The following is a 27,917-nucleotide window of genomic DNA, read 5'->3' as shown; positions in this document are numbered from 1 at the left end:
GAAGGTGACTGTGGTGGCGCTGGGTCCGGCTCCGCCGTCCAACCTCCCTCAGGACAGCCCTGTGCTTCCGTTCCAGCGTTCCCAACGGCCATGCTGGCCCCATCCGCCATCCTGCAGCCCCCGCAGCCCCCGCCCAACGTGCTGCTGCTGCTTCCCGAGGCCGGCCGGCCCGCCCTCTCCCTGGGACGCCCCCCTCCTTCTGGGGCTCCCGGGGCCCCAGCGGGAGTCCGGACCACCTGCCTGCCCTCTCACCCCTCAGCACCACCGGCAGCCTCCCCTTCTGTCCTGGCGAGGCTGCTGGCCACCCCGATGGCCACCCCAGTGCCTAGCGTCCCCCTGTTGGGGACCCTCAGACCTTCCTCACAACCGCACGAGAGGGCGGGGGTTACCCCTTCCTCGCCCCGGGGCCCCACGGCCCCGCAGCCCACTCCAGGGCCCTCTGCCTGCTGGCACCTGGGAGCCACGTACGAGTCGGGGAGCCACTGGACAGCGCCCGGGTGTGCCCAGTGCTGGTGCGAGGTGGGTGCGAGGCCTCGGGCTGCCCCGGTCGGGTGCGTGGTCTCGTGGTGATCGGAGCTCTGCTTCCAGGACGGGGAGGTGACCTGTGAGGAGGTGCCGTGTGAAGCTGCTTGTTCCCACCCGATCCCCGCCCGAGATGGCGGCTGCTGTCCGTCCTGTGCAGGTGGGAGCTGGTCCAGGGCGGCTGGGGGTTCCCCGTGTGGTCCCACCTCTTCCCTCCCCCAGTTCTCCTGCGGCTCATAGGCTGCTCTCAGACCTTAGGGTCACCTGAAGGGGGACCCCTGGGCCCACCCCAGAGCTTCCATTGAGCACGTGTGGGGGAGGGCCAGGAACTGGAATTCCTACCAAGTTCCCAGGCGATGCTGCTGCCCAGGGACCTCAGTGAGAACCGCGGGTCTGCTGTGATATCCCTCAGGGGGGACTTTTCATCTTCTGGATCCCTCTGAGCTTCATTCATTCATCCATTCATCCATTCGTCCATCTGTCCGTCCGTCTGTCCGTCCGTCCGTCCATCTGTCCGTCTGTCTGTCTGTCCGTCCGTCCATCTGTCCGTCTGTCTGTCTGTCCGCCCATCTGTCCGTCCGTCCATCTGTTCACCTACCCATCCATCCATCCATCCCATAAGTCTCTGCACATGCACGCTGCAGCCCCTTTCCCTCGCCCCATCCTGCAGCCAGAGGAGTAACCCTTTGTAAACTGTACCCCCTTCTGATTTTCTCCTCCAATCTGCTTGCAGTTTTTCTGCAGTTAGGACAAAGACCCCACTCTTCACAGGCCCTTCAGCACAGCTCCTCAAAACGCACTGAGCACACGCATCGCTGGGTCTTGTCAGAGAGCAGGTTCTGCTGGGAGGAGCTGGGGCCCGAGTGCACGTTGTGATGTGGGGGCCGTGGCCGCTGCACTTGGCGTGGCCGTGAGAAAGCCTCCTGCGGGCTAGGGTAGCAGGCCCTGCCCGCTTTCTGGATGACAGTCGTGACCTCTTACCGTGTCCTGACTTTGTACCGAGCCGCAGGGTGAAGTGCTGGGTACTTTACGTTTGCGCTGCGGACCCTTCTAAGCCCTCTGGAAGGGTCTTTACAGGAAGGACAGCGGAGGCCCAGGGAGGGAGGGGCGTGGCCAAGGCCGCTGGGAACGGGGCAGGAAGGCAGGTTTGGAGCCCAGGCTGCCTTCCCCACAGGAATAAAGGGTCTGCTCTCAGCTCAGTTTTGGTTTTGTCAGACATGCATGCCCCCTCCCTGTCCCTCCCAGGGGCATCCTGTGGGGTGTCCCCTCTCCAGGGGTCTTAGTCCACACAGTGCTGGGACCTGGACCCGCCCCTCCGGCCCCCCCCCCCCCCCCCGCTGTGAGAGGCACAGGTGCATGCTGCCTGGAATGGGGGCGACACCACACGCTCTGCTCTGAGGAGCCTGACCCGCCTCCGCCTGCTTGTCGCCCACAGGCTGTTTCCACAGTGGCGTTGTCAGAGCCGAGGGCGCTGTGTTCTCCCCTCCCACAGAGAACTGCACTGTCTGCGTCTGCCTGGTGAGCCTGGGCGCCCTTTGGGGGTTTGGAGGCGGGAAGAGGGCGTTGGGGGTGAGCTGGTGGAACGGAGGGAGAGTTGGAGGGAGAGTTCTCAGGCTGTAGATTTTGGTCGGAACCCGCTGAATTGAAAAGCCTGGGGGATGTGAGGCCTGCAGGTCCGCGGAGCCAGCGAGGCTCTGCTGAGTCGAGGAGAGCCAACTGGCAGCCAGGGCCCGTCTGTCCGGTGAGGGCAGGGCGCAGGTCCCGGAACCCCCACCAGGGAGCTGCTTTTCTCCCCGGACAAAGTGTTTGCCGCACAACGAAGGAGAGCACGCTGCTTTGGGCAAAGCCTCCTCCAGGAACATGAACTAAGCACCTCCTGTGTGCCAGGCACTGCCAGGCGCGGTCACGGGTTGGTTATGAGCACCCAGTGCGCACCAGGCAAGGGTTTGAGTGCTTTCACCCGTTTTCTCACCCGAGGCTCCTGGTAGCCGTTCAGGGTCAGCTTGACTGTCCCTATCTCCCTATTCTACAGATGAGAAGACTGAGGCTGGGAGGGAGCAGAGCTGGGACATGAGCCAACCAATCCTCACTGCCACTCTGAGCATCTTTATTTTTACTCACTTATTTTTTTAAAAATATATATTTTATTGATTTTGTACAGAGAGGAAGGGAGAGAGATAGAGAGTTAGAAACATCGATGAGAGAGAGTCATCGATCAGCTGCCTCCCGCACACCCCACACTGGGGATATGCCCGCAACCAAGATACATGCCCTTGACCAGAATCGAACCCGAGTCCCTTCAGTCCCCAAGCCGACGCTCTATCCATTGAGCCAAATCGGTTTCGGCTTATTCACTTATTTTAAAATATATATATTTTATTGATTTTTTACAGAGAGGAAGAGAGAGGGATAGAGAGTTAGAAACATCGAGGAGAGAGAAACACCGATCAGCTGCCTCCTACACACCCCCCACAGGGGATGTGCCCGCAACCAAGGTACCGACCGGAATCGAACCTTTCAGTCCGCAGGCTGATGCTCCATCCACTGAGCCAAACCGGTTTTGGCTATTCACTTATTTAAAAATATTTTTTTACTTATTGCAGAGACAGAGAGAGAGAGAGAGATAAATATCAATGATGAGAGAGAATCACTGATTGCTGCCTCCTACACACTGGGGAACGAGCTGGCAACCTGAGCCTGTGCCTTGCCTGGGAATTAGACCGTGATCTCCTGATTCCTAGGATGACGCTCAACCACTGAGCCACACTGCCAGGCATTTTTCCCCTCTGACCATCGGTCGTTAAAAGCAGCCATGGCCTGGCAGCGGCGAGGAAGCTGCAGTGCGCGTGGGGTGGGGCACGCAGACACGGCACACCCATCGCCGAGCCCCTTCTGGCGCCATGCATGCAGCAGCTGAGCGCTTTTGCAGGTGACTCAGCTCACCTGATCCTCAGCCTCCCTGAGAGCCGGGGCGACCCAGGTCGGAGGGTGATGGACGTTAGAGGAGTGACCCCGGACTGGGTCTGGCTGGATCCATGGCCAGAGGCTTTTTGGTTTGAACCTCAAGTGTTTAAGACTCGGTTTTAAGTTTGACGCTTTGAGCAGCTAACGTAGGCGCACCGGAAGGCGTCCTGGAGGAGGAGCCCTGGCCTCTGTGCTGGGGGAGGGGAGGAGGGGGGAGGATATGCTGTGGAAGGCTGGCGAGGCGTCCCGTCTCCCACTCCACTCCCCACCGAGGGGCAGGCAGCACCCTCTGCCCTCTGGTCTGGCCCTCGCATAGGAAGGGGAGATGTTCTGAACACCCCAAATAAACACCAGACTCTCCTTGCTGTGACCTCGGCGGCATTTGAAGGTCTGGGAGGGCCGTTAGGGGTTTCTGTAGCTTATGCATTGGAGGGGAAGCCTGGTGGGTGTGAACCGGTGGGGAATGGCTGGGGGCCCCATAGCCTGGCTCTCCCCTCCCTTCCCCTCTCTTTCTCTCATCTCCCCTCCCCTCCCTTCCTCTCCCCCGACCCGCCGCCTCCCCTCCTCAGGCTGGAAATGTGTCCTGCATCTCTCCCGAGTGTCCTCCGGGCCCCTGTAAGACCTCCTCGGAGTCGGACTGCTGCCCCTGTGCTCCAGGTGAGTGACTGGGTGGGGGTGGGCGGGAGAAAGTAGCTTGTTAGTGTGTTCTGGGGAGATGTGTCTTTTGAGTGTATTTTGGGGGGCGAGGTGAGTGGAGGAGAGAGGAAGGGATTGACTTCTGCTTAGACACCCAGATCAGGAGAAGCATTTCAAACTGCCTGTTTTAGTTGAGCACCTACTACATACTCAGTGGTTTGGTTCTAGACTGGGCTCAAGGCCTGGCCTGCCCTCTGGCCCCGGAGGCACTTCCAACACAGGCAGACAGGGGTGGAGCCCACGATGGAGAGGGGCCTCGACCTCCCCACTGCCGAGCTGGTCCTTTCTAAAAAGTTTGGTTCTGGTTCCTGGGATGACCTCACGCCGTCACCGGCATTCCCTGCCGGCTCAGTGCTGTGCGGGCACTTGCCAGACTGTAAGGCACCGCCCCAGGGAGCACTATTTGTAGCTCCATTTCATATTTGAGAAAACAGGCTCAGAGAGCTCAAGGCACTGCCTGAAGGCACAACAGTGAGTACAGGCGCAGAGGTGGGTTGGCATCGTCTTAAAATATTTGTTCTTTTTTTGTTGTTTTGTTTTTTAAAGGCTTATCTTTACCTTAAGCAAGCCCTGTAACATGCTTTATTTTATTATTATTATTTTTTAATTGATTTTCCACAGAGAGAAAGAGAGAGGGATAGAGAGCTGGAAACGTCGATGAGAGAGAAACATCATCCAGCTGCCTCCTGCACCAGGGATGTGCCTGCAACCAAGGTACATGCCCTTTGACCGGAATCAAACCTGGGACCTTTCAGTCCACAGACTGACGCTCTATCCACTGAGCCAAACCAGTTTTGGCAAAATATTTGTTCTTTTAAATGTTATGTATTGTTTTTAATTGAAACGTCCTTTTGAATAGGCAATGTACTCTTAGGAGGTAGGAACTGTTAGCAACCCCACTGAGGCTCAGCGAGTCACTCCCCGTGGGTCGTGTGGGTGGGATTTGAACCCAGGGCAGCCTGGCTGGTGTCTGCTGGGCCTGGCAGGTTGGAGGCTGCTGTTGCCTGTTGGGGGTCTTCGGGTGAGAGGCTCTCCCCAAGTCATCCCAGCTCCCCCGGTGTCTGGCTGGCCTCTTCCCGTTTCTTCTTTTCTCTTCCTCGTGAGCTCTGGGCTTCCTGTGCCCTTTTGGTGCAGGACGTTTTTAGTTGTGGCTCATTCTCTGTCGTTTTTTAAGTAATAGCATGTTAGATGTATGTATATGCATTGATTTCAGAGAGGAAGGGAGAGGAAGAGAGAGAGAACCAGCAACGATGAGAGAAAATTGTGGATCAGCTGCCTCCTGCACTGGGGACCAAGCCCACAACCCAGGCCTGTGCCCTGACCGAGAATTGAACCCTGACCTCCTAGTTCATAGGTCAGCGCTCAACCCCTGAGCCACACCGGCTGGGCTGTGACAGCATATACTTTGTTGGGGTGTCGGGGAGAGAAGTGAGTGGGGTTCTGGGGCGTGGGCTATGCTGTGGAGTGCTGTGGGAGTGCCAGCCTCCCCGAGCTCCCCGCCATTGCTCCCTTTTTCTTCATCTGCCCCCACCCACGGGCCTTGAGCGGCTTCTCCCTTTCCTCTCTGCAGGGAGGTGCCATTTCCAGGGCCGGTGGCATGCAGACGGGGCCGTGTTCAGTGGGGATGACGACCAGTGTACCACCTGCGTCTGCCAGGTGGGGGCCGACGTGGGGGTGATGGGAGGGCGCAGGGCCCAGCCCTGACCCAGGCTGCCTCTGCTAGGAGGAGAGACGCTGGCACGAAGAGAAAGGGAGACCGAGGCAGCAGCGGGCTCAGGGACCGGCCCTCACCAAGGCCTCCCGCAGGCTCCTTGAGGTTCATCCTTCGGCGGGGCTATGTGTGGAGCACCTACTGTGTGCCTGGGGCCATGCTGAGCGCTGGAGACACAGCCAGGCGCAGACAGCCCAGTCCCCTCTGTTGAGGGCCCACAGCCTGGGTGGGGGGTGGGCAGGTGACCAAGCTCCTAGCCAGACTGCAGGCTCCGGGAAGCCTTCTTGGAGGGGGATGCTAAGGCCAGACCCGAGGAGGCTGTAGGCGGGTGCTGATGGGTTGGGCCTGGGGCAGGATTCTCCTGTAGGTGATGTTCTGAGGGAGTGCTCTGAGGAGAACAGGAGAATGGGTGAGGGGAGCAGGAGCAGGACAGGCAGGGACGGAGGCTCAGGCTGATGCCCTGGGGCCAGAGTGTGCATTCCCTGCAGCGATTGGCGATGGAGATGGGATGGGATGGAATGGGTGATGGGATGGGATGGGGATGGTATAGGCGATGGGACGGGTGATGGGATGGGCGATGGGATGGGGGATGGGATGGGATGGGCGATGGGATGGGGGATGGGATGGGCGATGGGATGGGGGATGGGATGGGCGATGGGATGGGGGATGGGATGGGCGATGGGATGGGATGGGGGATGGGATGGGTTGGGGAATGGGACGGGATGGGATGGGTGATGGGATGGGATGGGCGATGGGATGGGGGATGGGATGGGGGATGGGATGGGTTGGGGGATGGGATGGGATGGGTGATGGGATGAGTGATGGGATGGGATGGGATGGGATGGGGATGGGGTGGGTGATGGATGGGTGATGGATGGGTGATGGATGGGTGATGGGATGGGATGGGATGGGATGGGGATGGGATGGGGATGGGCGATGGGATGAGTGATGGGATGGGATGGGATGGGGATGGGGTGGGTGATGGATGGGTGATGGGATGGGATGGGATGGGATGGGGATGGGATGGGTGATAGGATGGGTAATGGGATGGGATGGGGATGGGATGGGATGAGCGATGGGATGGGTGATGGATGGGTGATGGGATGAGTGATGGGATGGGATGGGTGATGGGATGGGATGAGGATGGGATGGGGATGGGGTGGGTGATGGATGGGTGATGGGATGGGTGGTGGGATGGGTGATAGGATGGGATGGGATGGGATGGGATGGGCGTGTCAGAGCCTGGAGCAATGGTGGCTTGTGTACGCTCTTTGGTTCCCCAGGGAGTTGAGGCCAAAGGAGCCATCGGCACCTGGAAGACATGGTGCTCATTGGCCAAGGGCAGTGCCCAGGGGAAGGAGCCTGTTGGGGGAGGGTGGAGGGATCTGATAGCCTCGGCCTCAGACACAGTTGTGAGAGGCTCTGCCAGCCGGGCCAGGGCCTGGGGCTTGGTGGTGCTGCTGGTGGTTTAAGTGGTGGCCTGAGCAGATCAGGTTGGCGTGTGGGAAGTTGTCTGTCTGGCTGCAGAGGGAGAGCAGGTCAGGAGTGCAGGTGGCAGGGAGCCTGTGCAGACGCTGCCTTGCAGAGCGAGGGGAGGGTTGCTGGTGGCTGTGGCCCTGCGGGCAGGGGGCCCTCCAGATGAGCAGCTGGCACATTCCGACCCCCCCCCCCAGGACTTGCCCTGCCTCCCCCTTGCTCCCTGGAGGGGATGGCAGCCCCCTCCTCAGCCCTCCCTGGCCCCGGCGGGAGCTGCCCTCACTGGCCGTGCCCTCCGGCTTTCTGCAGGACGGGGAAGTGGAATGCGCCTTCACTCCTTGCCCGGAGCTGGACTGCCCCCGCGAGGAGTGGTGGCTGGGCCCGGGGCAGTGCTGCTTCACCTGCCGGGAGCCCGCGCCCAAGACAGGTGAGCGCCCGGCCGACCGTTCGTCCGGGGCTGTGCCAGCACAGGCCTGAGGGGGCAGCCGAGCTGCACCCTGGGCTCAGAGTGCCTGTGTGTGTGTGTGTGTGTGTGTGCGCGCCTGTGTGTATGCCTGTGTGTGTGTGCCTGTGCCTGTGCGTGTGTGTGTGTGTGTGTGTGTGTGCGCGCCTGTGTGTATGCCTGTGTGTGTGTGCCTGTGCCTGTGCGTGTGTGTGTGTGTGTGTGTGTGCGCGCCTGTGTGTATGCCTGTGTGTGTGTGCCTGTGCCTGTGTGTGTGTGCCTGTGCCTGTGCGTGTGTGTGTGTGTGTGTGTGTGTGTGCGCGCGCCTGTGTGTATGCCTGTGTGTGTGTGCCTGTGCCTGTGTGTGTGTGTGTGTGTCTGTGCGGTGGCTTCTCTGTGTGGATTGTGTTCACGGGTGCACGTGTGAGGTGTGTTGGTGTGAGTGGGCCTGTGTACACTCACGAGGGTGCCGGGCGGGGTTGAGTGTACCCCCTCAGAGCTGCGTGCATGGCCTGGATGAAGGGTCATCTGTCCTTGCTGGGGGGCTGGGGATCCACGTGTCCTCCTCCCTCGCTGTCCCGGCCAGGCTGCTCGCTCGATGACAACGGGGCCGAGTTTCCGGTGGGACAGATCTGGTCGCCCGGTGACCCCTGTGAGTTATGCATCTGCCAGGTGAAGACAACCTGCGCGCCTTCAGCTGCTTTCCGGCTATATTCTCTGCCCCCCGCACCCCGAGCAAACCGCCCTTCCCCCAGTCCTCGTGTCCCAGGCTCCCTGCCCTCCAGGAGCTGGAGCTGGGCTGCCTCAGGCCCTCAGCCTGTCCCCGCCCCGTCCAGCTCTGTGTTGACAGGAAGGGCTGTGACCGGCATGTGCTGACCCTGGAGACTCCTTGGCACAGGCGCTGGGCGTCCCCTTCGGGGGGGTGGGGGGCAGGGAGGGCGGGTCCCCGGGCACAGGCGAAGGAGGGCCCTGCCGCCAGGGGTGCAGGCCTTTCCTGTGAGTGAGTGTCGTTGCTGGTGTGAAGCGTGTGGCCACGTCGCCTCAGAAACGGTGAGGAGAAGGGGCTGGAGGCCAAGGGCGGGTGGCTGGATGTGCAGACACATTCGCCCCGAGAAGCGACCGTGTTGGCTCCGTGTCTCAGTGCATCGCTCCCTCTGCTGCGGGAGCCAGGCCCTTATCTGTGTGCACAGCGGCCCTGCACCATGGGCTGAGGGCGTCACCCCGGCCTGGTGGGGCAGACCTCCCCCCCCATCCTGACCTGCTGCTCAGACCGCTCTCCTGCGGCCACGGGGTGCACCCGCTGGTGAAGGCTGTCCCTCCGATGTGCCGAGTGTGAAAGGCCTTAGACCCTTACGGACACGGAGGGTGCCATTGGGGCTGGAGTGGGGTTATGGGGAAGTCACTCGAGAGGTTCATGGGCACTCAGGTGCTTAGAGGACAGAAAGCCGACAGGGCACTTGTCTTCTGACATAGACACCTGGGTGGGGGGGGTATGTAAAGGGGATTTTACTGCACTCCATGGGTGGGGTGGTCCAGGGGCCCAGGGCAATGCCAAGGGTAGAATTGGGGCTCTCACCCCTTCCCAAGTCGTGGGTCCTCTTTGTGGAAGACCAGCCCGCTCCTGCAGCATCAGGGCGTTTTTGAGGACAAGCCTTGGCCAGTTTGCAGCCTTGCCCTCTTTTGGGGGGAACAAGAGGTGAGGGGTATGGAGACTGGCGGGATCACAATTGGGGTCTCGGTGAAGTTCCTCGTCCCTCAGGCAGATGGTTCCGTGAGCTGCAAGCGGACAGACTGCGTGGACTCCTGCCCTCACCCCATCCAGATCCCGGGACAGTGCTGCCCGGACTGTTCGGCAGGTAATCCCCCACAGGCAACAGGCTCCTCCATGTGGAGCACCGCACAGCCGTCCAGGCCATCCTTACAACTGCCCAGCGGGCAGCCCCATTTCACAGATGAGGAAACTGAGGCTCAGAGATGTGAACTTGTTCATAGCAGGCCCTGATCGGGTGCTGGAGGCAGATGGGGAGATGTGCCCAACCTGCAGCCTAGGCGGGTGGCGAGGGGCCAGACCGGGGCCAGTGCGGGGACAGTGAGTGCGGGAGAGTGGTAGTTCACTCACAGAAGCTTCTTCCTTGTTTCAGAAGGAACAGCTCAGCGTAGGGCATTTAGAGCACACAGAGCAGAAATAACCAAATGAAGAAGGGCCACTCTTAAATCTCATGGCTCTGTTTTCCTAGTCTCTTGGTGATATACTATCTACGTCTAACATATCCATAATATACACCTCTACCTAACATACACTAGATCTGTTATATATATTGTTCCCTTTAAAATACTTCCCAACTGTCTCATCCCCCGCTTTTTTACCTGCTAGTGTGAGGTAAGTATGATCAAGGTTTCATGTGCATGGGGCCTCGGAGGGCGGGGAGGGGGATGCAGAGGAATGTTCTGGAAGGTGGGGTTTGGGTTCGGCTGAATGGAGGGCATGGCTGTGGCACAGGCACCAGGTGTCTCCTAGGCCTCTGTCCTGTGCACCGGGTGAGGGGTAGAGGAGGAAGCACCTGACTCAGGGGCTGGGCTAGGGAACCCCATGTGACCCCTCTGCCGAACCTGTGTGCTGTCCCTGCCCCAGCCCCGGGGGCAGCTTCGCCAGGAGCAGCTGGCCTGTCGCTCCCTAGGGAAGCACTGACCTTTGCCCTGGCAGGAGCGGGGTCCCCGGCCACCCCTCTGCTCCCTCCCACCGTGGTGCTCACCGCGTGCCTCTCCGCAGGCTGCACCTACAGAGGCAGGATCTTCCACAACAACCAGACCTTCCCGTCCGTGCTGGACCCGTGTCTGAGCTGCATCTGCCTGGTACGGCCACCCAGCTGCCCGTCGGCGAACTCGCTGGGGTGCCCCAGCTCCTGACCCCAGAGACCTCAGGAGCAAGGTCACTGCTGGGTCCTGGCGGTGTGGCCCCTCAGCCTGCCCAGCACTACCCAGGGCCAGGGGATGGTCCACCTGCCCTGAGAAAGCCCTCTGCCCTGGCGGCCGGGCCAGGGGTTCTCCGGGGGCCCGGGCTGCGGCCCTTCTCTGCTCACACAGAGGGCCAGGCTCTGGCTCTGCAGCCTCGGCCTCCAGATCTGGCACCTGCACCTGCCACCCCTGCTCTCAGCCCTGGGCAGCAGGAGCTCAGTCCGAGGGAGAATCCAGAGGGAGGAGGGGAGGTGGGCACCACCACTGGCTCCATCTGCGAGTGGGAAACCGAGGCACAGAGACGGGCATTTGCTCAGGCCCCACAGCTGGTGAGCTCAGTGCCAAGAGCTGAACCCCCACACTCGGCATCTGGGCTGGGAGCGCACGTCTGCCCAAACCATCTGCCCCTCTGCCTGAAAGGTGTGTGGTGGCCGGGCCGTTAGTGCTTGGTGAAAGGGAACCCCTGTTGCTGTCAGGCCCAGCGGGTGGAGTGCCCAGGGAGCTTTGCTGGGGAGGGAGGGGCCTGATGCTGTGTGGGAAAGGGCGGGGCCTGTGGAAAGGGGCGGGGCCTGCAGAAAGGTTGAAGGACCATCTCTGGCCTCCAGTGGCCACGTGCTCTCACAGTGTGTACATCGGGAGCTTCGGCCTCCGGGCCTCCCTGCTGGGGTCCGGGTGCTCACTCTCCTGGGCAGTTCATGGATTTGCTCCCCTGGAGACAGATGAGCTCTGTGCACAGGGCCGGGCCCTTGGCCTGCGGGGCTTGCATTTCAGCGTGAAGACAGACTCTGAGCCACCCATCCCCGCCCCTACCTCCACCACGGCTTTCCTCCGACCTTGGCGGTTCTAGTGGCCACTCAGTGGGTGCGTTACCTGTCCTCCGGGTGTCCCACCGGCCCCCGGTCGAAGGGCCTGTTTTGTGTCCTGCAGCTGGGCTCCGTGGCCTGCTCGCCCGTGGACTGCCCCATCGCCTGCACCTACCCTTTCCACCCTGACGGCCAGTGCTGCCCCGTGTGCCGAGGTGAGTGGGATCCGCGCCCCGCCCGCGGCTCCGGGCGGGCCTCCGCTCACGGCCTCCCCTCTGCCCCTGCAGACTGCAACTTCGAGGGGCGGAAGGTGGGGAACGGCCAGGTGTTCACCCTGGACGATGAGCCCTGTACCCAGTGCACGTGCCAGGTGAGCTGCTCCCCGGGGCTGCTGCTGGCCCTGGTCCCTTTGCAAAACGGAGACCCTTAGCCCGGGTGAGCCCCTCCCCTCCCGCCCGTCTTCCACTTGGGCACCTGCCTGCATGTCTTTGGAGGTGACCTCCCTCTGCGGTTTCGTGAGGTGTCGCTCTGCAGCCTCGGCCTCCGGATCTTGCCGTGGGTCGGTCCCACGGCTGGCGCAGCAGGCCTTGGGGGGCTGCTCTGGGCGGGCGGGGTGCTCTGGGCGTCCTCACCTGTGCCCTCGCTTCCCCAGCTGGGAGAGGTGAGCTGTGAGAAGGCGCCCTGCCCGACTGCCTGCACGGATGCTGCCTCGCCCCCCGGGGACTGCTGCTCCTGCCCAGGTACGCGGGCCATGGGTCCGAGTCTCCCTCCCCCACCCACCCCTCGTCCTCTTCCTACGGACACGGAACTCGTGGCGCAGGCTGTGGGACCCCAGGCTCCGCAAGGGGATGGGGCTTGCTCGAGGCCACATGGCCAGCGCCCGGTGAGCCCCGCTGGGGACCTCTGTGTGGCAGGGTTGTTTCCCTCCCCTTCCCCCCCGTGCCCTGGCTTCTCCAGGGTCTCCTTCCTTAATTGCTTCCTCTGCTTTCTGTCTTTTTGGGAAATTAGAACTCAGGGACTGAACCCCTTTGCAGAGGGCTCCCTGCGAATATGTATTGAGAGCTCCACGTGTCCGGGACCTCCCGGCCTTTTCCCGGCTGCTGAGACCGGCGCTGCCATCACCCCCGTTTCCCAGGAGAGGCGGGGAGGCACAGGGAGGGGAAGTGAGCGCCCGAGGTCACACGGCCGGTGGCTGCAGAGCCAGGAGTGGAGAGTGGAGTCCGTGCTCAGCTCCCGCGCTCTCTCGACTCCTGGAGTTATTCTCAGCTGTTAGCCTTCCTCCATCGTCAGTGTTCGCCCACGTGGTCACTTTCTCGGGTGTAAAGGGGAGACAGGCCGCCGCCGGGGTGCACAGGCTTCACGTGGCCCGGGCTGTCGTTTGAAAAGCTCCCAGCTGTCCGTCTGCTCACTGCCGCCTTTTTGCTGGCTGTGTCCGTGGCTCCTTCCTCTTTTTCTGTCTGTAATACACGCGCTATGAGAGCAGGCACCATGTTGGTGGGTCCTCGGAGCGGCCCTGTGCGCCCATTTCACAGATGAGGAAGTGGAGGCCTGGGCAGTCATGTGCCACACGCCATCAAGGCCAGTGCGTGGTATGGCCTCTGTCTGCTCTCCTCCGGCTGGTCCTTCAAGGCTTGGGAGAACGGAGCCCAGGCCCGGGCCCTGTGCAGCGCCCAGAGCTGTCTCAGCTGTCGGAGAGCCACTGTGTCAGTTTGCCCCTCTCTCTAGATTCCCTGGAGGATGGGCAGGAGCCGCCCCCTCCTGCAGACACGGCCCTGAGTCCCCGCGGAACCCCTCAGGACCCCGCCACCTGCAGCTCCTGCCCAGGGCCCCTGGCAGCCCGGCCTCAGCAGCCCACGCCCCACTTCCTCCAGCTCGTCCTGAGAACCAACGTGTCCAAGCTGCAGACTTTGTCCCAGAGCCGCTCAGGGAACCAGGCCTACCCCCCACCCCCCGACGGGCCCTCCCTGGGGCCTCCCACCCCCCCAGGAGCCTCCTCTCTACCTCCCGCCTCTCCCGGGGCTCCCACTACTCCGGAGCCTTCAGCCACGGCCTCTGGGGCCCACACAATGTCCAGGTGGCCTGCACTGGCCCCTGCCGTCCTGCTGGGGGCTCCAGCCCTCTCCACGGCAGACCCGAGCCCCCCAGAAGCCCCCACCACCCGCCATGGCCTCTCTCCTACCACCTCCGGACTCTCTGCGGTGACTGTGACCGCCAGCCCTGGCGCCCTGCAGCCCCCAGCCACGATTGCGAGTGAAGAGGGGCCCGCTGGGTGAGGGACCTCCACGGAGGGCCACTGGGAGACGCACCGAGGGAGCCACTGGGGCCAGCGAGGGCCACTTCCCAGGGCTTTCAGTCGTGGGACATCCTTGGGGCTGACAGCCTGTCTCCCCGCTTCCCGGGAGTGTGTGGGAAGCCTGAGAACCAGCCTGTCCTGGCAGCGGCCTCTCTCCTGTCTTTGGGAGAAGGCTGGACTTCCTGCTCTGCAGGAGGACGGTCAGCAGGCCCTGATGCCACTGGGATTGGCACCGTGTGGCTGCCCTCCCCAAGGTTTCCTAATTAAAAGCTGCCTCAGTTTCCCTGCTGCCTGCACATTCTTGCCTCGGAAAAGTGGGAGACCTCCCCCTACGCCCACGGGTGGGAAATGGTACCCCTCCAGCCCCCAGCTGGAGAGAAAAGCCGGCCTGAACTGGGGCTGGGCGGTCTGAGTAAGGCCCGCAGGCCTCTGTTGCCGGGAGACCTCTGTGGAGCAGGGGAGGCGGATGGAGGGCGTTGCAGGTGGCTGGGGACCTGGGGGGAAGTGGCAGCAGGCACCGGAGGGGGCAGGAGAGGGGACACTCCCAGGCCTGGCCAGCCCTCTGGGGGCCCGAGGCTGCGTGGCCATGTAGCGTTGTGCCGAAGCAGGCCCAGGGGGCGGCTGTGTGTCCCCATGTCCGCCCTGGCCGCCCAGCAAAGCGGTGAGCGGTCATTCGCCCCGGCAGCTCCCTGAGCCGGGCGGTTCCTGGTGAGGCTGATGGCCCAGCGCTGCAGCTGCACTAACCCGCGGCGAGTCCCTGGGGTGGGGCGCTGCGGCCAGGTTTCCATGACGGGTGGGAAAGGGCCGCGTGTCATTAACAGGCCCGTCAGACGCACGGGGCGGTGCTTCAGGGTGAGGTCTGGGCGCCCTGCTCAGTAGCCACCTGCCGAGGGACTTGGGCCCAGCACCCTCGTCTGCAGGGTGGGGCCTCCCAGCGGAGTTGTGGTAATGCCTCCGCGTGTCTCGGTGGCTTGTGACCCTGTGCAGCCTCTCTGCTTCCGGGACCCCACGCAGAATGGAAGTGCAGGGCCCTGGCTGTCTCCTTCGCTGCCTCTGTGGGGGCCTCTCTGCCAGGCCAGCTGCCACGTGGCAGAGGCTCACAGCACCTGTTTCCTCGTCGCTAAACCAGTTCAATCGAGGGCGCATTCATGTTTTAATACTATCCTCCCCCCAATAGAACCCCAGTAAACAATGTTCATTTCTGATAAAAAAAAAATGTGTGGGAGCCCAGTCGGTTTGACTCAGGGGATAGAGCATTGGTCTGCAGCCTGAAGGGTCCCGGGTTTGATTCCAATCAAGGGCACATACCCGGGCTGTGGGCTTGATCCCTAGTGGGGAGCATGCAGGAGACGGCTGGTCAATGATTCTCATCAATGATGTTTCTATCTCTCCCTTTCCCTTCCTCTCTCTGAAATCAATACCATATATATATTTAAAAAAAGTTATAAAGAGCCGAAGCCGGTTTGGCTCAGTGGTAGAGCGTCGGTCTGCGGACTGAAAGGTCCCGGGTTTGATTCCGGTCAAGGGCATGTACATTGGTTGCGGGCACATCCTCGGTAGGGGGTGTGCAAGAGGCAACTGGTCGATGTTTCGCTCTCATCGACGTTTCTAGCTCTCTATCTCTCTCTCCCCCTTCCTCTCTGTAAAAAATCAATAAAATATATTAAAAAAAAAGTTATAAAGAAATTATGTGGGAAAGGGAGACAGGAGGACAGCTGTAAACATTCCACCACTTTGGCCCACTGCCACGTGGCAGAGGCTCACATCTGGGACCTCCGTGGCCCAGAGAGTCAGGAGAGGGCCAGCGGCACTCCCAGCGCGAGGTGCGAGAACCTGCATCCGGGAGTTCTGGGTTCCAGGGGCCAGTGGAGAGGGACCCGTGCGGGGAGGAGAACCCTTGGGGACAAGAGTGGATGGGAAGGATGGAGCGAGCTGAGCGTAGTCCTCGCTCGGCCCCGGGGAACAGAGAGTGAAGAGCAGAGAAGAGTGATGAGTGAAGATGGGAGAAAAGCATCGTGAGTTTGTCTTATCCTGCGGCGCGACGTGGGAACTGTCAGACCAGAGATGCCCAGCGGGTCTGCTTAACGGGGAGCCTTTTCAGATCGGTCTGTAGCCAGGAATCCCAGGGGGAGGGAACGGAATGGAGCGGGGCTGGGAGGAGAGGCCGAGCTGCTGCTGGCGGGGTGAGGACTGGGAAGGAGGAGGCGTGTGACCCAGAGCAGGACGGTAAGGGTCCGGGAAGACCTGCCTGAGCCCCCGGAGCCTAGCCCATGGCCTGGCCTCGAGCGGGTGCTCGGGAAATGTCGGAGATGCCAATCGCCAGGGCGTTGTGAAATTCCTCCCTGAAATCTGAGAGGTGCACCTGTTGGTCTCATGACCAAATATGACCGGACGAAATGCCAGTGGGGTGGGCGCTGACCACCCTGCTGTGGGCCTGGCCGCAGTGGCGGCAGATCCACTCTTTCGTCCTGTCCAAATTGTTTCCTCCTAAAACGTCACCTCAGATTCATCCCTCTGTCCACATCTACTGCGTGCCAGGCCTCAGGGCTCCAGCAGTTATGCGATCACAGTCCCAGCCCTGGCAGATGAGAAGCAGGGCGAATGGTCGTGCCCAGAGCTGTAAAGGCGGGGGGCTGGGCTCTGTGGGAGGGTGGACAGGGAAGCTGAGACCTGTGGGATGCTGGTGTTAGCAGCCCAGGAAAGGAGGAACAGCGACCCAGGCCAAGGGAAGTGTGTGCAGAGGCCAGGGGAGGGGAAGAAGTGTGCGTATTGGTGGAGGTGGGAGCTCAGGTGAGAGGGATGGCGGTGAGGCGGGGGAGGTGGGCAGGGACGCCTAAGCTTTGTGGTCCTATCCCAGTGCCGTGCAAGGCATTCACGAAAGGTTTTAAGCAAGGAAGTGGCCAAATTGATGTTTCAAAAAAGACAGCTCTGCTGCCCCTCCCTTGAGCCCAGCGTCTTACGTGTGTGCGTGTGACCATGGACACATTGTGGGATGACACGACAAACGAGGACTTCAAGCTCTGTTGCTGGGGTCACCCCAAAGTCGCTCCTCTCAGCAGGGCGGTCCAGCGCTGGCCCCCAGGCCAGTGTCTCCCACGAACAGCCTACTATCAGCTGTCAACAGCGGCAGGAGCCGTGGGGTTTTCCGATGACATGTGTGGAGTAACACAGGACTGGAGTCAGTTTACTGGCAAGAGAGGAACTGGGGTCAAGCTGAGCTGAGCTGAAGCGAAACATGGCTTTGCTGCAGGACTTATCAGAGCCTTTGACGGGATGTGTGCCTTGTGAGCCTCAGGGAAGGGCCCAGAAGCATGTCCCACGCTGACTTTGACACTCGGTTTTCACTGGATGTGCTGCTACCAAACTCGCTCCGGGAGCCTTACATCTCCTTTGCATTTCTAGGGCTCGTGGGCTTGTGAGCATGCTCAGTGCCTCCCCTTGAAACCTCCGTTCAGGGAGCAGGGAGGCCATCGTCTTTCCTGAGGACGGGAGAGTGCGAAGGGCTCCCCAGGGGTTAGCCTGGCAGATGGGGGGGGGGTGTCCACCTGTCACCCCTCCAGGCAAGACCTTCCTGTCTGGCCTGCTTAGGAATGCCACCGTCCGTGGCCACCTGTCCTCAGTCCCTCTCTTTCCTCTTTGTCTTATTGGCTTTGGGAGAAACGAGAAGTCAGGTCCCTTAACCAAGAACTTAGGTGCCCTGTTCCACGGGGAGGCAGTGGCTTGGCATTTCTGGTCCCCAAGTCTTGATTTTTATTTATTTATTTATTTGTTTGTTTGTTTGTTTGTTTTTTAAAATCCTCACCTGAGGATAGGTTTCCATTTATGTTAGCTGGAAGGGAGAGGGAGAGACACAGAGACATATCGATTGGTTGCTTCGTGCACACACGCTGACCAGGGCTGGGGAGCCTGCAGCCAAGGTTCGTGCCTGTGATGGAAATTGAACGGGAAGTGCACCGGAGGACAGTACATGCACGGCCAGGGCTTGCCTCCTTATCTCTTTAAATGGAGGAGGACGTGACTCCCACATCTTCCCTCGACGCCCCCACGTCTTCACGGGTTGCCCCCACGTTCTTCACACGATGCTCCCACATCTTCCCTTGACGCTCCCACGTATTCACACGATGCCCCCATGTCTTTCATCGATGCCCCCACGTCTTCCCTTGACGCCCCTACGTCTTCCCTCGACGCCCCTACGTCTTCCCTCGACGCCCCTACGTCTTCCCTTGACGCTCCCACGTCTTCCCTCGACGCCCCCACGTCTTCATGCGAAGCCCACATGTCTTCCCTCGACGCCCTCACGTCTTCCTTTGATGCCCCATGTTCTTCACGTGACGCCCCATGTCTTCACGCGACGCCCCCACGTTCTTCACGCGAGGCTGCCAGCGGCGCCTGTCAGGACCTGTTTGCCGTCAGGGCTCCACCTGGCGTGTGCGCAGCCAGCTCACCGCGCCATTGCTGTCCAGTGCGCATGGCCACCCCCGACCCCGGCCCTGTGTCCTGCCCCCGGACCCAGTGACGCGAGGAGCAATACCAACGAAGAGAAGCAACTCCACAAAAACGTTTCTAGGGGGTTAGGTTTTATTCTACAGTACATTGTCGGGGCGACCCCAACGCGAGGGAGACCCCTGAGGAGAGTGCTCTTCCCTTGGAGCGGGCGCAGACCCGGCCTCGGGCTCCGGGAAGCAGCCGAAGACGGGGCTCAGGCCACGGGAGCCAGGCCCACGCGGTTGTTGCCCCGGTCGAAGACGGCGAAGTACTGGCGGATGAACACGTCGCCCAGGATCCAGAGCTCCCCGCTGTCCGTGGGGATGTCCATGCCCTGGAAGCCGCTGGTGCAGCCCTGCTGGCTCTGGAGAAAAGAAGACGGAGAGGAGCGGGACGGACTCAGCGGGAAGGCGCTGGGCTGAGCCTGGGGCGCGGGGCGTGGGGGAGCTCGGGGCTGAGGCGCCGGCGCCGGTGGCCCGGGTCTGCCGCGGGAGCTGCTCCCTGCACGTCCATTTCCGGTTTCCGGGAGCACAGACCCTGCCGTCAGCACCGGCGCTGAGGCGGGAGCGAAAGCTGCCGGGAGGGCTTGGGAAGCTTTTTCTCATCACCGGATCGCCGGCGGCCAGCCAGGCCCATGCCAGCCCGTGGTTCACAGGGCGCTGGGCCGCCGCCTGCGCAGTGAGGGCACCTGGGCGCTTGGAGAAAGCCCTGCCCAGGCCCTGCCCTGTGGCGAAGCGGCATCGCCCGACACCCACCCTCTGGACAAGCCGGCCCCGCGCCTGGCTCCGCAGGACAAGGTAAAGGCTCTTCCGGCGCCGTTGGCGGGGGATTGGTAGGCCATAGAAGCGGTAGGAGCGTCCTAGCCCGGACCCCAGTGAGTCAGATCTTCATTTGCTCAGCCCTTGAGGGCCGTCAGGGGTTCGTCTCCCAGGCTCTCCTAAACCACACTCGGATCAAGGGCTGTCACAGAGACCCAGGCCCAGCTAAAACCTTTCTCGCTACCGTCCTTGGCCTTGCTTCTCCTCTTGGGAAGGCTGTATCCAAGTTCTCCGTCACGAGTTTATTGTTAGGACGCTCTCCCTCCCCCTCTCCCATCCAAGTACTAACCAGGCCCGACCCTGCTTAGCTTACGAGATCGGACGCGTTCAGGGTGGTATGGCGGTAGACTCCCTCCCCCTCTCTCCCCCCTCCCTTCCCTTCCCTCTCTCTCTCTCTCTCTCTCTCTCTCTCTCTCTCTCTCTCTCTCTCTCTCTCTCTCTCTCTCCCTCCCTCCCTCCCTCCCTCCCTCCCTCCCTCCCTCCCTCCCTCTCTCCAGAGCACTGTTGGCTGCGACCTGTGCAGGCACTTGCCCTGACGGAGTGAGGGGACGGGCGCATCCTGTGCTAGGGCCTTACCTGCAGGACGTAGGCGCTTGGCGGCAGGGGGTACTGGACTCCGTTGATGGTGAAGACGATGTTGGGCAGGGTGTTGATGGCTGCGCAGCTGACCACCATCTGGGGCAGAGAGAGCAAGAGTCAGAAGGGCCGCATCTCTTGTGCATGGCAGAACAGCCCCCCCCCCCCCCCCCCCCGTCCGTGCCAGGGCCATCAGGGGGCTTACCTCGCCGTAGGAATTCTGGCGGGCGCCGATGGAGCTCTGGACGTTGGCTATGGCTTTGGTTGGGCCAGACAGCAGAGAGGTGCCTGTGTCGACAATGGCCTGGCAGCCCCCACTGCAGGCGATGGCCTCTCCGTTCATGGTGATGCTGAGGGCGAGGTAGCAAGGGGTCTCCTTAGCCCTCAGGGAGCACATCTCCCGAGGAGCCAGGTGACTCCAGAGGGCCCTCGTCCCCATCCTTCAGCCAGCTTCTCTCCGTCATGCAGATACTCATGTATGTGCTCCTGCACTCGCACCTGCGACTGAGCCTACGCCGTGCCAGGCCCGGGATGCAGAGCCTAACCAGGCAGCCACATGGCTCGGGGAAGCAGACACCCAAAGGTTGCCCAGGAGGTGACGAGCTGAGGGGGGCGTCTCAGGCTGACGGCAGGCAGGGGGAGGGGCGGAGACCAGAGGAGCAGGCGGGAGCGCAGGGACTGACCGCGGTTAGCACGGCAGGGACAGACGGAGGTGACCAGCTGGCGCATCTTGGTTCAGGACTGTCCTGGTTCGAGTACTGAAAAATTCTCGCATCCCAGGCCCTGCTCACACCTGGGCAAACCTGGGTGACTGGTCACCCCTGCAGGCCAGCAGGGCCAGGACAGCTGGGGGTGAGGCTGCTGGGGCCGGGGCAGGCCCTGAAGGACAAGGGGGCAGGGAGGTCTGAACTCTTCTGCCATTTGCCCCGTCACCAGGCTAGAGGATATTTTCCCGAAAGTGGGAGGCATGTGCTGGTTCCCAGGTCCCTAAACACTGGGGGGTGCACAGCCAGGTCCACCAGGCTCCCTGGGTCCTGCCTCTGTGACCAGGAGGTAAGGGGCTGCCCCATCCTGGCAGCTCCCCTCCTGCAGGGAGGTGCCTTTTTCGGATCTCTCTGGCTTGGCCACCCCCAGCTTCCCCTCTTGGGAGACATCTCTCTGTGCGGCCATTCCAGTGGCATTCTGGGAAGCTTAGGACTGTGCGTCTATAGAGCGATAGGACTGGGGCCCTGCCAGGAGGGGGCCGGCCACGGCGCGCTCACCTGTCCACGGTGATCTGCCAGTACGTCTCGGAGGACAGAGGCACCCAGTTGAGGGTCCCGGTGTAGTAGGAAGAATCGATGCCCCCGAACATCACCACGCTGCCGCTCTGGCCATTGCTGTGCCACGTGGGGAGGAAAAGACAGGAATGCATTCTTCCCATCATTCCCTCCGAGGGACATACGCTCTGGGTCTTCCAAGAGCTAACTTTCCCCTTCCTTCCTCGCTGTGGAACTTTGGCCTCTGTTTTAAGTGGATTTATTTGGGCTGAGGAGCCATGCGGCAGGCAGGGTTTCTCTGAATCCTATTACACGAAGGGCCATCCATGGCCACTAGGGTTATTATTATTATTTCCACTTTGCAGAGAGGCACAGAGAGGTGAAGCAGCTTGCCCAAGGTCACACAGCAGGGAGCGCCAGAACCTAGATGGGCACCCAACTCTTTCTGGTTCCCGTGCGAAATGAACCCAGGATGGTGTTTGCTCTTGAGGACTCGACAGTGTAGCTCTCAGCCATGGGCACTGTCCCTTCCCCACCCCTCGGGACATGGGCCAGTTTCTGGAGGTGTTTTGATTGTCATGATGGGGTGGGGAGGGGGTGTCACTGGTGTCTAGGAGGTGGAGGCCAGGGAGGCTGCTAAACACCCTGCAAGGCACAGCACAGCCTCCGGCGGTCAGGGGGGATTGGGCCCAAATTGTCCACGGTGCCCAGCTGGCGTGGCTCTGTGGTTGAGCCTCAACCCAGGAACCAGGAGGTCACGGCTCGATTCCTGGTCCGGGCACAGGCTCAGGTTGCAGGGTTGGCACCAGTGGGGGCATGCAGGAGGCAGCCAACCCATGACTCTCATCGTTGATGTTTCTCTGTCTTCCTTTCTCCCTTCCTCTCCGAAATCAATAAAAAAAAAATATATATATATATATTTAAAATGTCAGTGGTGCTGAGATGAGGAGCTGTGGCTCAGCTGGAGAGACAAGGTGGCCCCATGGGACGGTCAGGTCTCTGCATGGCGGGCTCCGGCGCAGGGCCAGGAGGGAAAAGGAGAAGGGCCTTCCTGTGCGAAACACACTGGTTCTCATTCCTGAGTGCTCCCTGACTGCATCGCTGCAAATCTGGGTTAGATGGGGCAGCAAATGGCCACGACAAGGTTAGTCACCAGAGGGTGTGGATGAACTGGTCCCCACTCAGCGGAACCCCCACCTCCGCGGTAAGCAATGGGCAGCCCATGCGGCTCACTGTGTTGCGGCGGGACCGTGAACTACGCACACATGGGCCGCGCTAACTGCTTCGCGAGAGAAGGTGGGGGTGTCTCGGGGAAGCTGCCAGCACCCTCAGGTTTCCTTGGGTAAACCTCTTCTCAGCCCAGACCAGTGGTCAGCAAACTGTGGCTCTCCAGCCACATGTGGCTCTTTGGTCCCTTGAGTTTTCAGCAAAGGCCAGCTAGGAGGACCCTAATTAAGTTAATAACAATTACCTACCTATATAGTTTAAGTTTAAAAAATGTGGCTCTCAAAAGAAATTTCAGTTGTTGTACTGTTGATGTTTAGCTCTGTTGACTAATGAGTTTGCTGATCATTGGCCCAGACCAACGCCTAGTTCGCTCTTTATTCACTCTTAGAAGTAACTCACTGTCACCACGGAAACCTAGATTCTAAATATGGAAGAAGCTGGTCTTCCTCCTTTAACAGCTTCCCTGTCTGAGATTTAAGCCCCAGTCGAATCTTCATCTCCCCAACCCTCAATGGTTCTTTGCTATGAAGTCTTGGCCCCAATGTTAAGCAGATTCACTTGACTCGGTGGTCCTGGGACTGGTGCCTAGCACAAACGGCTGATGACGCTGGAGTTGTGTAAGCCAAAGCGACAGAGACTCTCTCACTCGTCAAATCAGAGGTGTGGGACGGCTGGCCACAGGGACCTGGCACCGTTCTCTCTGCAAGTACACCTCTCAGGCCCAGACACGGGCCTCCCCACACAGCGCCTGCTAAGACCCTCTGCACCCCCCCCCCCCAACCCCCAGCCCGGGCAGCCCTGCTGGGCCGACCCTGCCCTCCCTGCCCTACTCACGGGCTCAGGTAGACGGAGAAGAGGTCTTGGGAAATCAGCCTCTGGTTCCACATGTTGTCAAAGACAGGTGTGGCCCCTGAGGAGGCGATGCTGGGGTAGGCCAGGCCCAGGATGCCGTCGAAGGGCGCATAGTACAGGAAGGAGCCGGGCTCCGTCTTGCTCAGGCCGAAGATCTGGTTGGTGTCGGCGATGCCTGCAACCTGAGTGGGGAGACCAGGGTGTTCCCATCAGCGAGGCCTCTGGCCTGTGTGTGGCGCCAGCGCTGGGCCTGGTGCCTTCGGCTCCTTCCGTGTGAGACTCAGCTCGGGGCATCGGCTGGAGGGGCTGGAGGGGACTGTCCCCGGGTGCTTGTTATTCCTCTGAGGTGACCATGGCGGCTGACCTCCGGGTGCCCCCGCTGCGGGTCGGGTGAGAATTTACTGGGAAGCGGGGTCGCCCTGTGCTTGTGTCTGATGTGCAGATTGAAGCAGATCCCAGGGGGGTCAGAGCCCTTGACCCCTACTGCACTCAGAAGCAGGGAGCTGGAGGAGCTTTTGGACTGGGGGGAGAGGGAGAAGCTACAGTGGAGGGAGGAAGTGCTAAAGGGGAACTGAGCCATTTTTTATGCCTTCCCCCCGCCTCTCCCATAGCTCTCAGCCTGAGTGGGGCAGAGGCTGGCTTATGGCTCCAAGCACCACACCCCTTTGCCACTCCTGCCCATCTAGAAATATCAGCCACGTCCTCTCCCCTTCCACCCCCCAATTCAATTCTGTGATCATGAGACCTATACTGCTGAAGTGAGCTGGTTCTGGGGCCCCCAAAGTCCCTGGGAGCTAGCTCCATGGCGGTGCGGGGGGAGGGGCCCTGTAGGCGCTCACCTGGACCGTGTCGTACCCGAGGATGCCAGTCATGCTGCCGGTGCCATAGGCCACGGACAGCGTCTGGCTGGTGCCCTGGTAGGTGGAGGACTTCTGAGGGTTGAAGCGGTTGTGGTTGGCTGTGTGGGCAAAAAGTGACACTGCTGACCCCAAACGCTGACCGAGAGGCAGGGCCGGGGCCTGTCTTCCCGGGTGGGTGCCGGGTGCTGGGAGGGGGACTTGGGAGAAGGGTAACTTTGCCCTAGATTCTGGAGCCTAGGTATGTCCAGGTTCCAGTTCTGGCTGGTTAGACCAGTTGGGACCATCTTCTGGATGGAGGTTCCCCACTCACCCCACAGTGCCCCCCAGGACGCCCCTGCTGAACATGAATGGCGCAGGCCCACGGCTGCCCACTTCTCTGCCGTTGGCCTGAATGCCTTGGGTGCAGGGACCCTGTGTGTCACCCTTTAGCCCCCAGAGCACCTAAGCCCAGTGCTTGGCACATAGTAGGAGCTCAGCAAATCCCAGCAAGTTTGGGATTGGACCTGTTTGCAGCCCCTGTGAGTTCCAGGTCCCCGTCTGTCAGGGCCGGGCCCAGGAGGTGACACTCACAGCAGGCAGGGCTGGAGCAGTAGACGGAGGGCACCCACAGGTTGGAGGAGCCGGTGTCAAAGATGACGGTGAACTCCTGAGGGGGCGTTCCGATGCCAATGGTGCCGAAGTACTCCACCTGGGGGGGCGGGCACAGCTCACTGACCCGGGCTCCCACCTTTGCCTCCCTGGCGCTGTCTCCGGGTTGGCTCCTCAGCCCACCCCCACCTTCCCCTTCACGGTTCTCTTCGCCTTTCTCTCCCTGCTCTATGCCTCTGTCCTGTCTGGCCCGGCGGGTCTCTGCCTCGTTGAAGCCCTCTCTGATTGTTCCCCAGTTCCCCTCTGACTGCTCTCCTCCGAGAGCCACTGCCACCTAAGAATAGCCTCATCTTGTCTGTCCTCGTCTTGCCACCCTGGGGGACAGTGGGACCCTGAGAGTACCCTGTGCTCATCCATTAACGTGTCCACGGGAGAGACACAGCCCCGACAGGTGGGAGCCCTTCACTCTGCCTTCTCCCTAAACCCATAGAGGGCGTGGCCAGGATTGTTATTCGTGGGGTCAGCCATGCTGGTCTTGCTCTTTGCTGATGAGAAGCTCATTCTCACCTCAGGGACATGGTGCTTGCGATTTCTTGTGCTTGGGAAATGTTTATTCTAGGTCTTTCCTTAGCCAACTCCTCAGTCGCTAAGAGCTCTAATCCATGTCACCTCCACCAGGAGGCCCTCCCTGACCACATTGTCCAAGTTTGCCCTCCCTCATTCCTCTTAGTCCCCTCACTCCCCCCCCTCCCCCAGTTCATGTCTTTTTGTGCCACATGTCAGGCCCTGGAATTGTCTTACATACGCATTATTAGTCTCTTATTTGTCTTCTCCTGCCTCGAAGCTCCAGGAACTCGGCTTACTCACAATTGTTTTCTCAGCTCCTTGCCTAGCCTCTGGCACGTAGTAGGTGCCTCATAAATACGTAAGCGAATAAACAGGATGCCTTTCCCAGGGACCAGACTGTGCTCAATCCTCCAAAAACCTCACTGCGCTGAGCACAGGTCACAGCCCTCTGCTGGGAGACGTGAGCTCTGCGGGCTTGACCTCCTTCCTTCGACAAGAGCGGGGGCTCTTGCCCAAGGTCCCAGGGAGCTGGCGAGCCCAGTTCACTCGAGGCTCCTCAGACAGGCAGCACCGCTGGCGCCCTTGGCCCGGCCATTGCCACAGGCGACACAGCATGTAAGGACGGCGAGGCGGGCAGTCATGTCCCAAATAGAAGAGTCGGAGTGATCTTCCTGTGACCCCACGCTGTCCATGTCAGACACCCCTTAGGGGGTTCAGTTGATCAGGATGCAGGCAGTATCAGAGACTCTGGCTCCTCCCACTGACCCTCGGCCTCACTTTGCACTGCCCTCCCTGTACCCCTCGCACTCTCTGCTCTCTGCAGGCTGCTCCCCAGTGCCACCAGCCCTGACACCACCCTCCTGCTCTCTCCCGTCTGCTGGCCCCCTCGTGCTTCCCTCACTGCTCCCCGGAGAAGTCCTGGCCTGTCACCTGCCACTTGCCACCTGGCTCAGTGTGTACCTTCCTGGCAGCCCTCCCCCGGCTGCGCGTGGCTTGAGGGGGGGGGGAGGCGCTCAGATCACTGTCTGTCTCTCCCTACCAGCACAGGGCCCCTGTGGGGTGGGGCTGTGCCAGTGGCTCCCTGCTACTCCTTGGCCCAGCACAGAGCCTGGCTGTGCGAGGTGCTCTGTGCAAACTGACAGGGCACGCGTGAACGCAGGGAGGAATGAGTGTGACCTCTTCAACCGCGAGTTCTCCTATGCCCTCCCCGTGCCTCCGAGATCCCGGGAGCAGACCCCTGGGTGACGGCCTAGGGGAATCAGAGTCCTCGTCCATCTTCCAACACCCTCAGCCCCTCACTCCCCCTGGCAAGTCTGGGGAGCCGCCCGCCACCTGCCAGGCACTCACGTCCATGTAGTTCTCCAGGGGCTGGGTGGCCATCATGTCGGCCGCCTTGGGGAAGTACTTGCTGGCGGGGTTCAGCTGGTGGGTCTTCAGGTAGTCATTCAGGAGGCCATTCTCCCTCAGGTTAGTACGCAGGGACTTCTTTCTGACGAGGGGAACCCTGTAGCGAGCGATTGCAAAGGGATGATTTGGGGGAGGAAGCGTCGTTAGGCAAGGATTATTCGGGGGGGGGGGGGGCGGGTGGTCCTGTGGAAGCAGCAGGAAGAGAAAGCTGGCCCTAGGGAGGTCGAAGGAAGGAGGTCAAGCCCGGCCGGCAGGGCTCAGTGGGTGAGCATCAAGCTAGGAACCAGGTGGTCACGGGTTGATTCCAGTCAGGGGACAGGTCCTGATTGCGGGCTCCATCCCCAGTAGGGGGCGTGCAGAGGGCAGTTGATCCATGATTCTCTCTCATCATTGCTCGCTCTCTCTCTCTCTCTCTCTCTCTCTCTCTCCCTTCTTCTCTGAAATCAATAAAAACATATTTTTAAAAAAGGAACAAAGTCAAGAGGGAAGGCGTTCTTATTTGGGCACAAAAATACAAATAAGTTGGTGGTTGTCCCGAGGCCCCTGGCCCAGGGGTGAAGCTGGGGCCACACTGGGCCGGGCCCAGGGAAGCCACGGCAGTCGGAGATGCCAGGGTGCGCTGCCTGGGTGGGTCTTACTCTGAGTGCTTTAGGCTTGGCAGTGTTTCAAGGTCTCAAACTAAATCCACCGTTAGCGCCTCATTTCTTTGCATCTAGAACTTCTTATTTACAAACAAGGAAGTTCTCGAGAGAGAATTATGCTGGGCTATCTGTCCTGGACTCGTGTTTAATATATACATATTGTTAGTCCTCACCCGAGGATATTTTCCCATTGATTTTTATAGAGAGTGGAAGAAAGAGGACTTTCTTCCAAAGAGACAGAAAGAAACATTAATGTGAGAGAAATACATCAAAGGGTTGCTTCCTGCAGGAGCCCTGACCAGGGAGGGGCCTGCAACTGAGTACGTGCCCTTGACCGGAACTGAACCGGGGACCCTTTGGTCTGCAGGCCGATGCTCTATTCACTGACCCACACCAGCCACACTGGACTCCTATGTTTAAATGCACAGAATGTTCTTTCCTCTGAACAGTGACCCCCAGCTACAGCACTGGCTCCCCAGGATGGCAGAGAGAGAGAGAAAAATGGTCAGGAGAGAAATGTGAAAAGGAGGAGAACATCTGGGCAGAGAGGCCGGCCAGGGACAGGCAGCCGAGGGGACGTGCCCCTGGAGCCTCTGTGCCCTGCGCCTGACTCACTTGTAGATGAGGCACTCGGAGAGTGCCACCAGCGCGAGCAGCACCAGCCACTTCATGCTTCCTCCGGGCTCCGGTCTCTGAGAAAGTCGAGGGGCAGACGGCGGCAGGTGTACAGTGGCAGGCCACGAGGCGCCTTATATGCTGCCCAAGTGTGAGGGAA

The 27,917-nt window shown here is 60.7% G+C and overlaps 2 protein-coding genes across 8 annotated transcripts in view; one reads left to right on the top strand and one right to left on the bottom strand.

Moving 5' to 3' along the window:
* The window catches only part of VWCE (von Willebrand factor C and EGF domains), a 23,073-nt gene extending 8,914 nt beyond the window's left edge, over positions 1–14,159 (top strand). The window contains exons 8-20 of one of the 6 annotated variants that reach the window (XM_045574051.1): positions 77–519; positions 589–682; positions 1,958–2,040; positions 4,056–4,143; positions 5,753–5,838; positions 7,679–7,796; positions 8,398–8,463; positions 9,575–9,659; positions 10,574–10,664; positions 11,694–11,784; positions 11,857–11,939; positions 12,222–12,309; positions 13,295–14,158. In XM_045574051.1, coding sequence (XP_045430007.1) covers positions 77–519; positions 589–682; positions 1,958–2,040; positions 4,056–4,143; positions 5,753–5,838; positions 7,679–7,796; positions 8,398–8,463; positions 9,575–9,659; positions 10,574–10,664; positions 11,694–11,784; positions 11,857–11,939; positions 12,222–12,309; positions 13,295–13,842 — 1,964 coding nt within the window. In that variant the 3' untranslated portion in view covers positions 13,843–14,158. Of the gene's footprint in view, positions 1–76; positions 520–588; positions 683–1,957; positions 2,041–4,055; positions 4,144–5,752; positions 5,839–7,678; positions 7,797–8,397; positions 8,484–9,570; positions 9,668–10,573; positions 10,665–11,693; positions 11,785–11,856; positions 11,940–12,221; positions 12,310–13,294 lie in introns of all 6 variants that reach the window. The other 5 variants (XM_045574050.1, XM_045574049.1, XM_036417419.2 and 2 more) reach the window with 5 other exon arrangements.
* On the bottom strand, positions 13,330–27,917 carry LOC118707204 (pepsin A). Of its 2 annotated transcripts, XM_045574055.1 has the most exons (10): positions 27,758–27,917; positions 26,442–26,598; positions 24,510–24,627; positions 23,919–24,037; positions 23,062–23,261; positions 21,004–21,120; positions 19,947–20,091; positions 19,742–19,840; positions 18,557–18,711; positions 13,330–13,341 (listed from the first exon to the last, which is right to left on the bottom strand). In XM_045574055.1, exons 1-9 carry the CDS (start codon positions 27,811–27,813, stop codon positions 18,562–18,564), a joined length of 1,161 nt encoding a protein of 386 aa, XP_045430011.1. In that variant the 5' UTR covers positions 27,814–27,917; the 3' UTR covers positions 13,330–13,341; positions 18,557–18,561. The 2 variants fall into 2 exon arrangements, with proteins under 2 accessions (XP_045430011.1, XP_045430010.1); XM_045574054.1 differs by lacking the exon at positions 13,330–13,341 and having other exon boundaries at positions 18,413–18,711.

This window comes from Pipistrellus kuhlii, unplaced genomic scaffold (assembly GCF_014108245.1).
Source record: "Pipistrellus kuhlii isolate mPipKuh1 unplaced genomic scaffold, mPipKuh1.p scaffold_m20_p_59, whole genome shotgun sequence".
In the NCBI taxonomy this organism is placed as follows: Eukaryota; Metazoa; Chordata; class Mammalia; order Chiroptera; family Vespertilionidae; genus Pipistrellus; species Pipistrellus kuhlii.
This window is presented reverse-complemented; position numbering and strand designations above follow the sequence as displayed.

What these genes read in the sequence shown, in the direction of transcription:
- LOC118707204 (XM_045574055.1), bottom strand. Translation starts at nt 27,813, where the DNA reads ATGAAGTGGCTGGTGCTGCTCGCGCTGGTGGCACTCTCCGAGTGCCTC. An exon ending in CTGCTCCAGCCCTGCCTGCT is followed by an intron (nt 24,038 to 24,509) that starts GTGAGTGTCACC and finishes TTGCCCACACAG; the next exon opens with CCAACCACAACCGCTTCAAC. An exon ending in TTCTCCGTCTACCTGAGCCC is followed by an intron (nt 21,121 to 23,061) that starts GTGAGTAGGGCA and finishes CACGTGGCACAG; the next exon opens with CAATGGCCAGAGCGGCAGCG.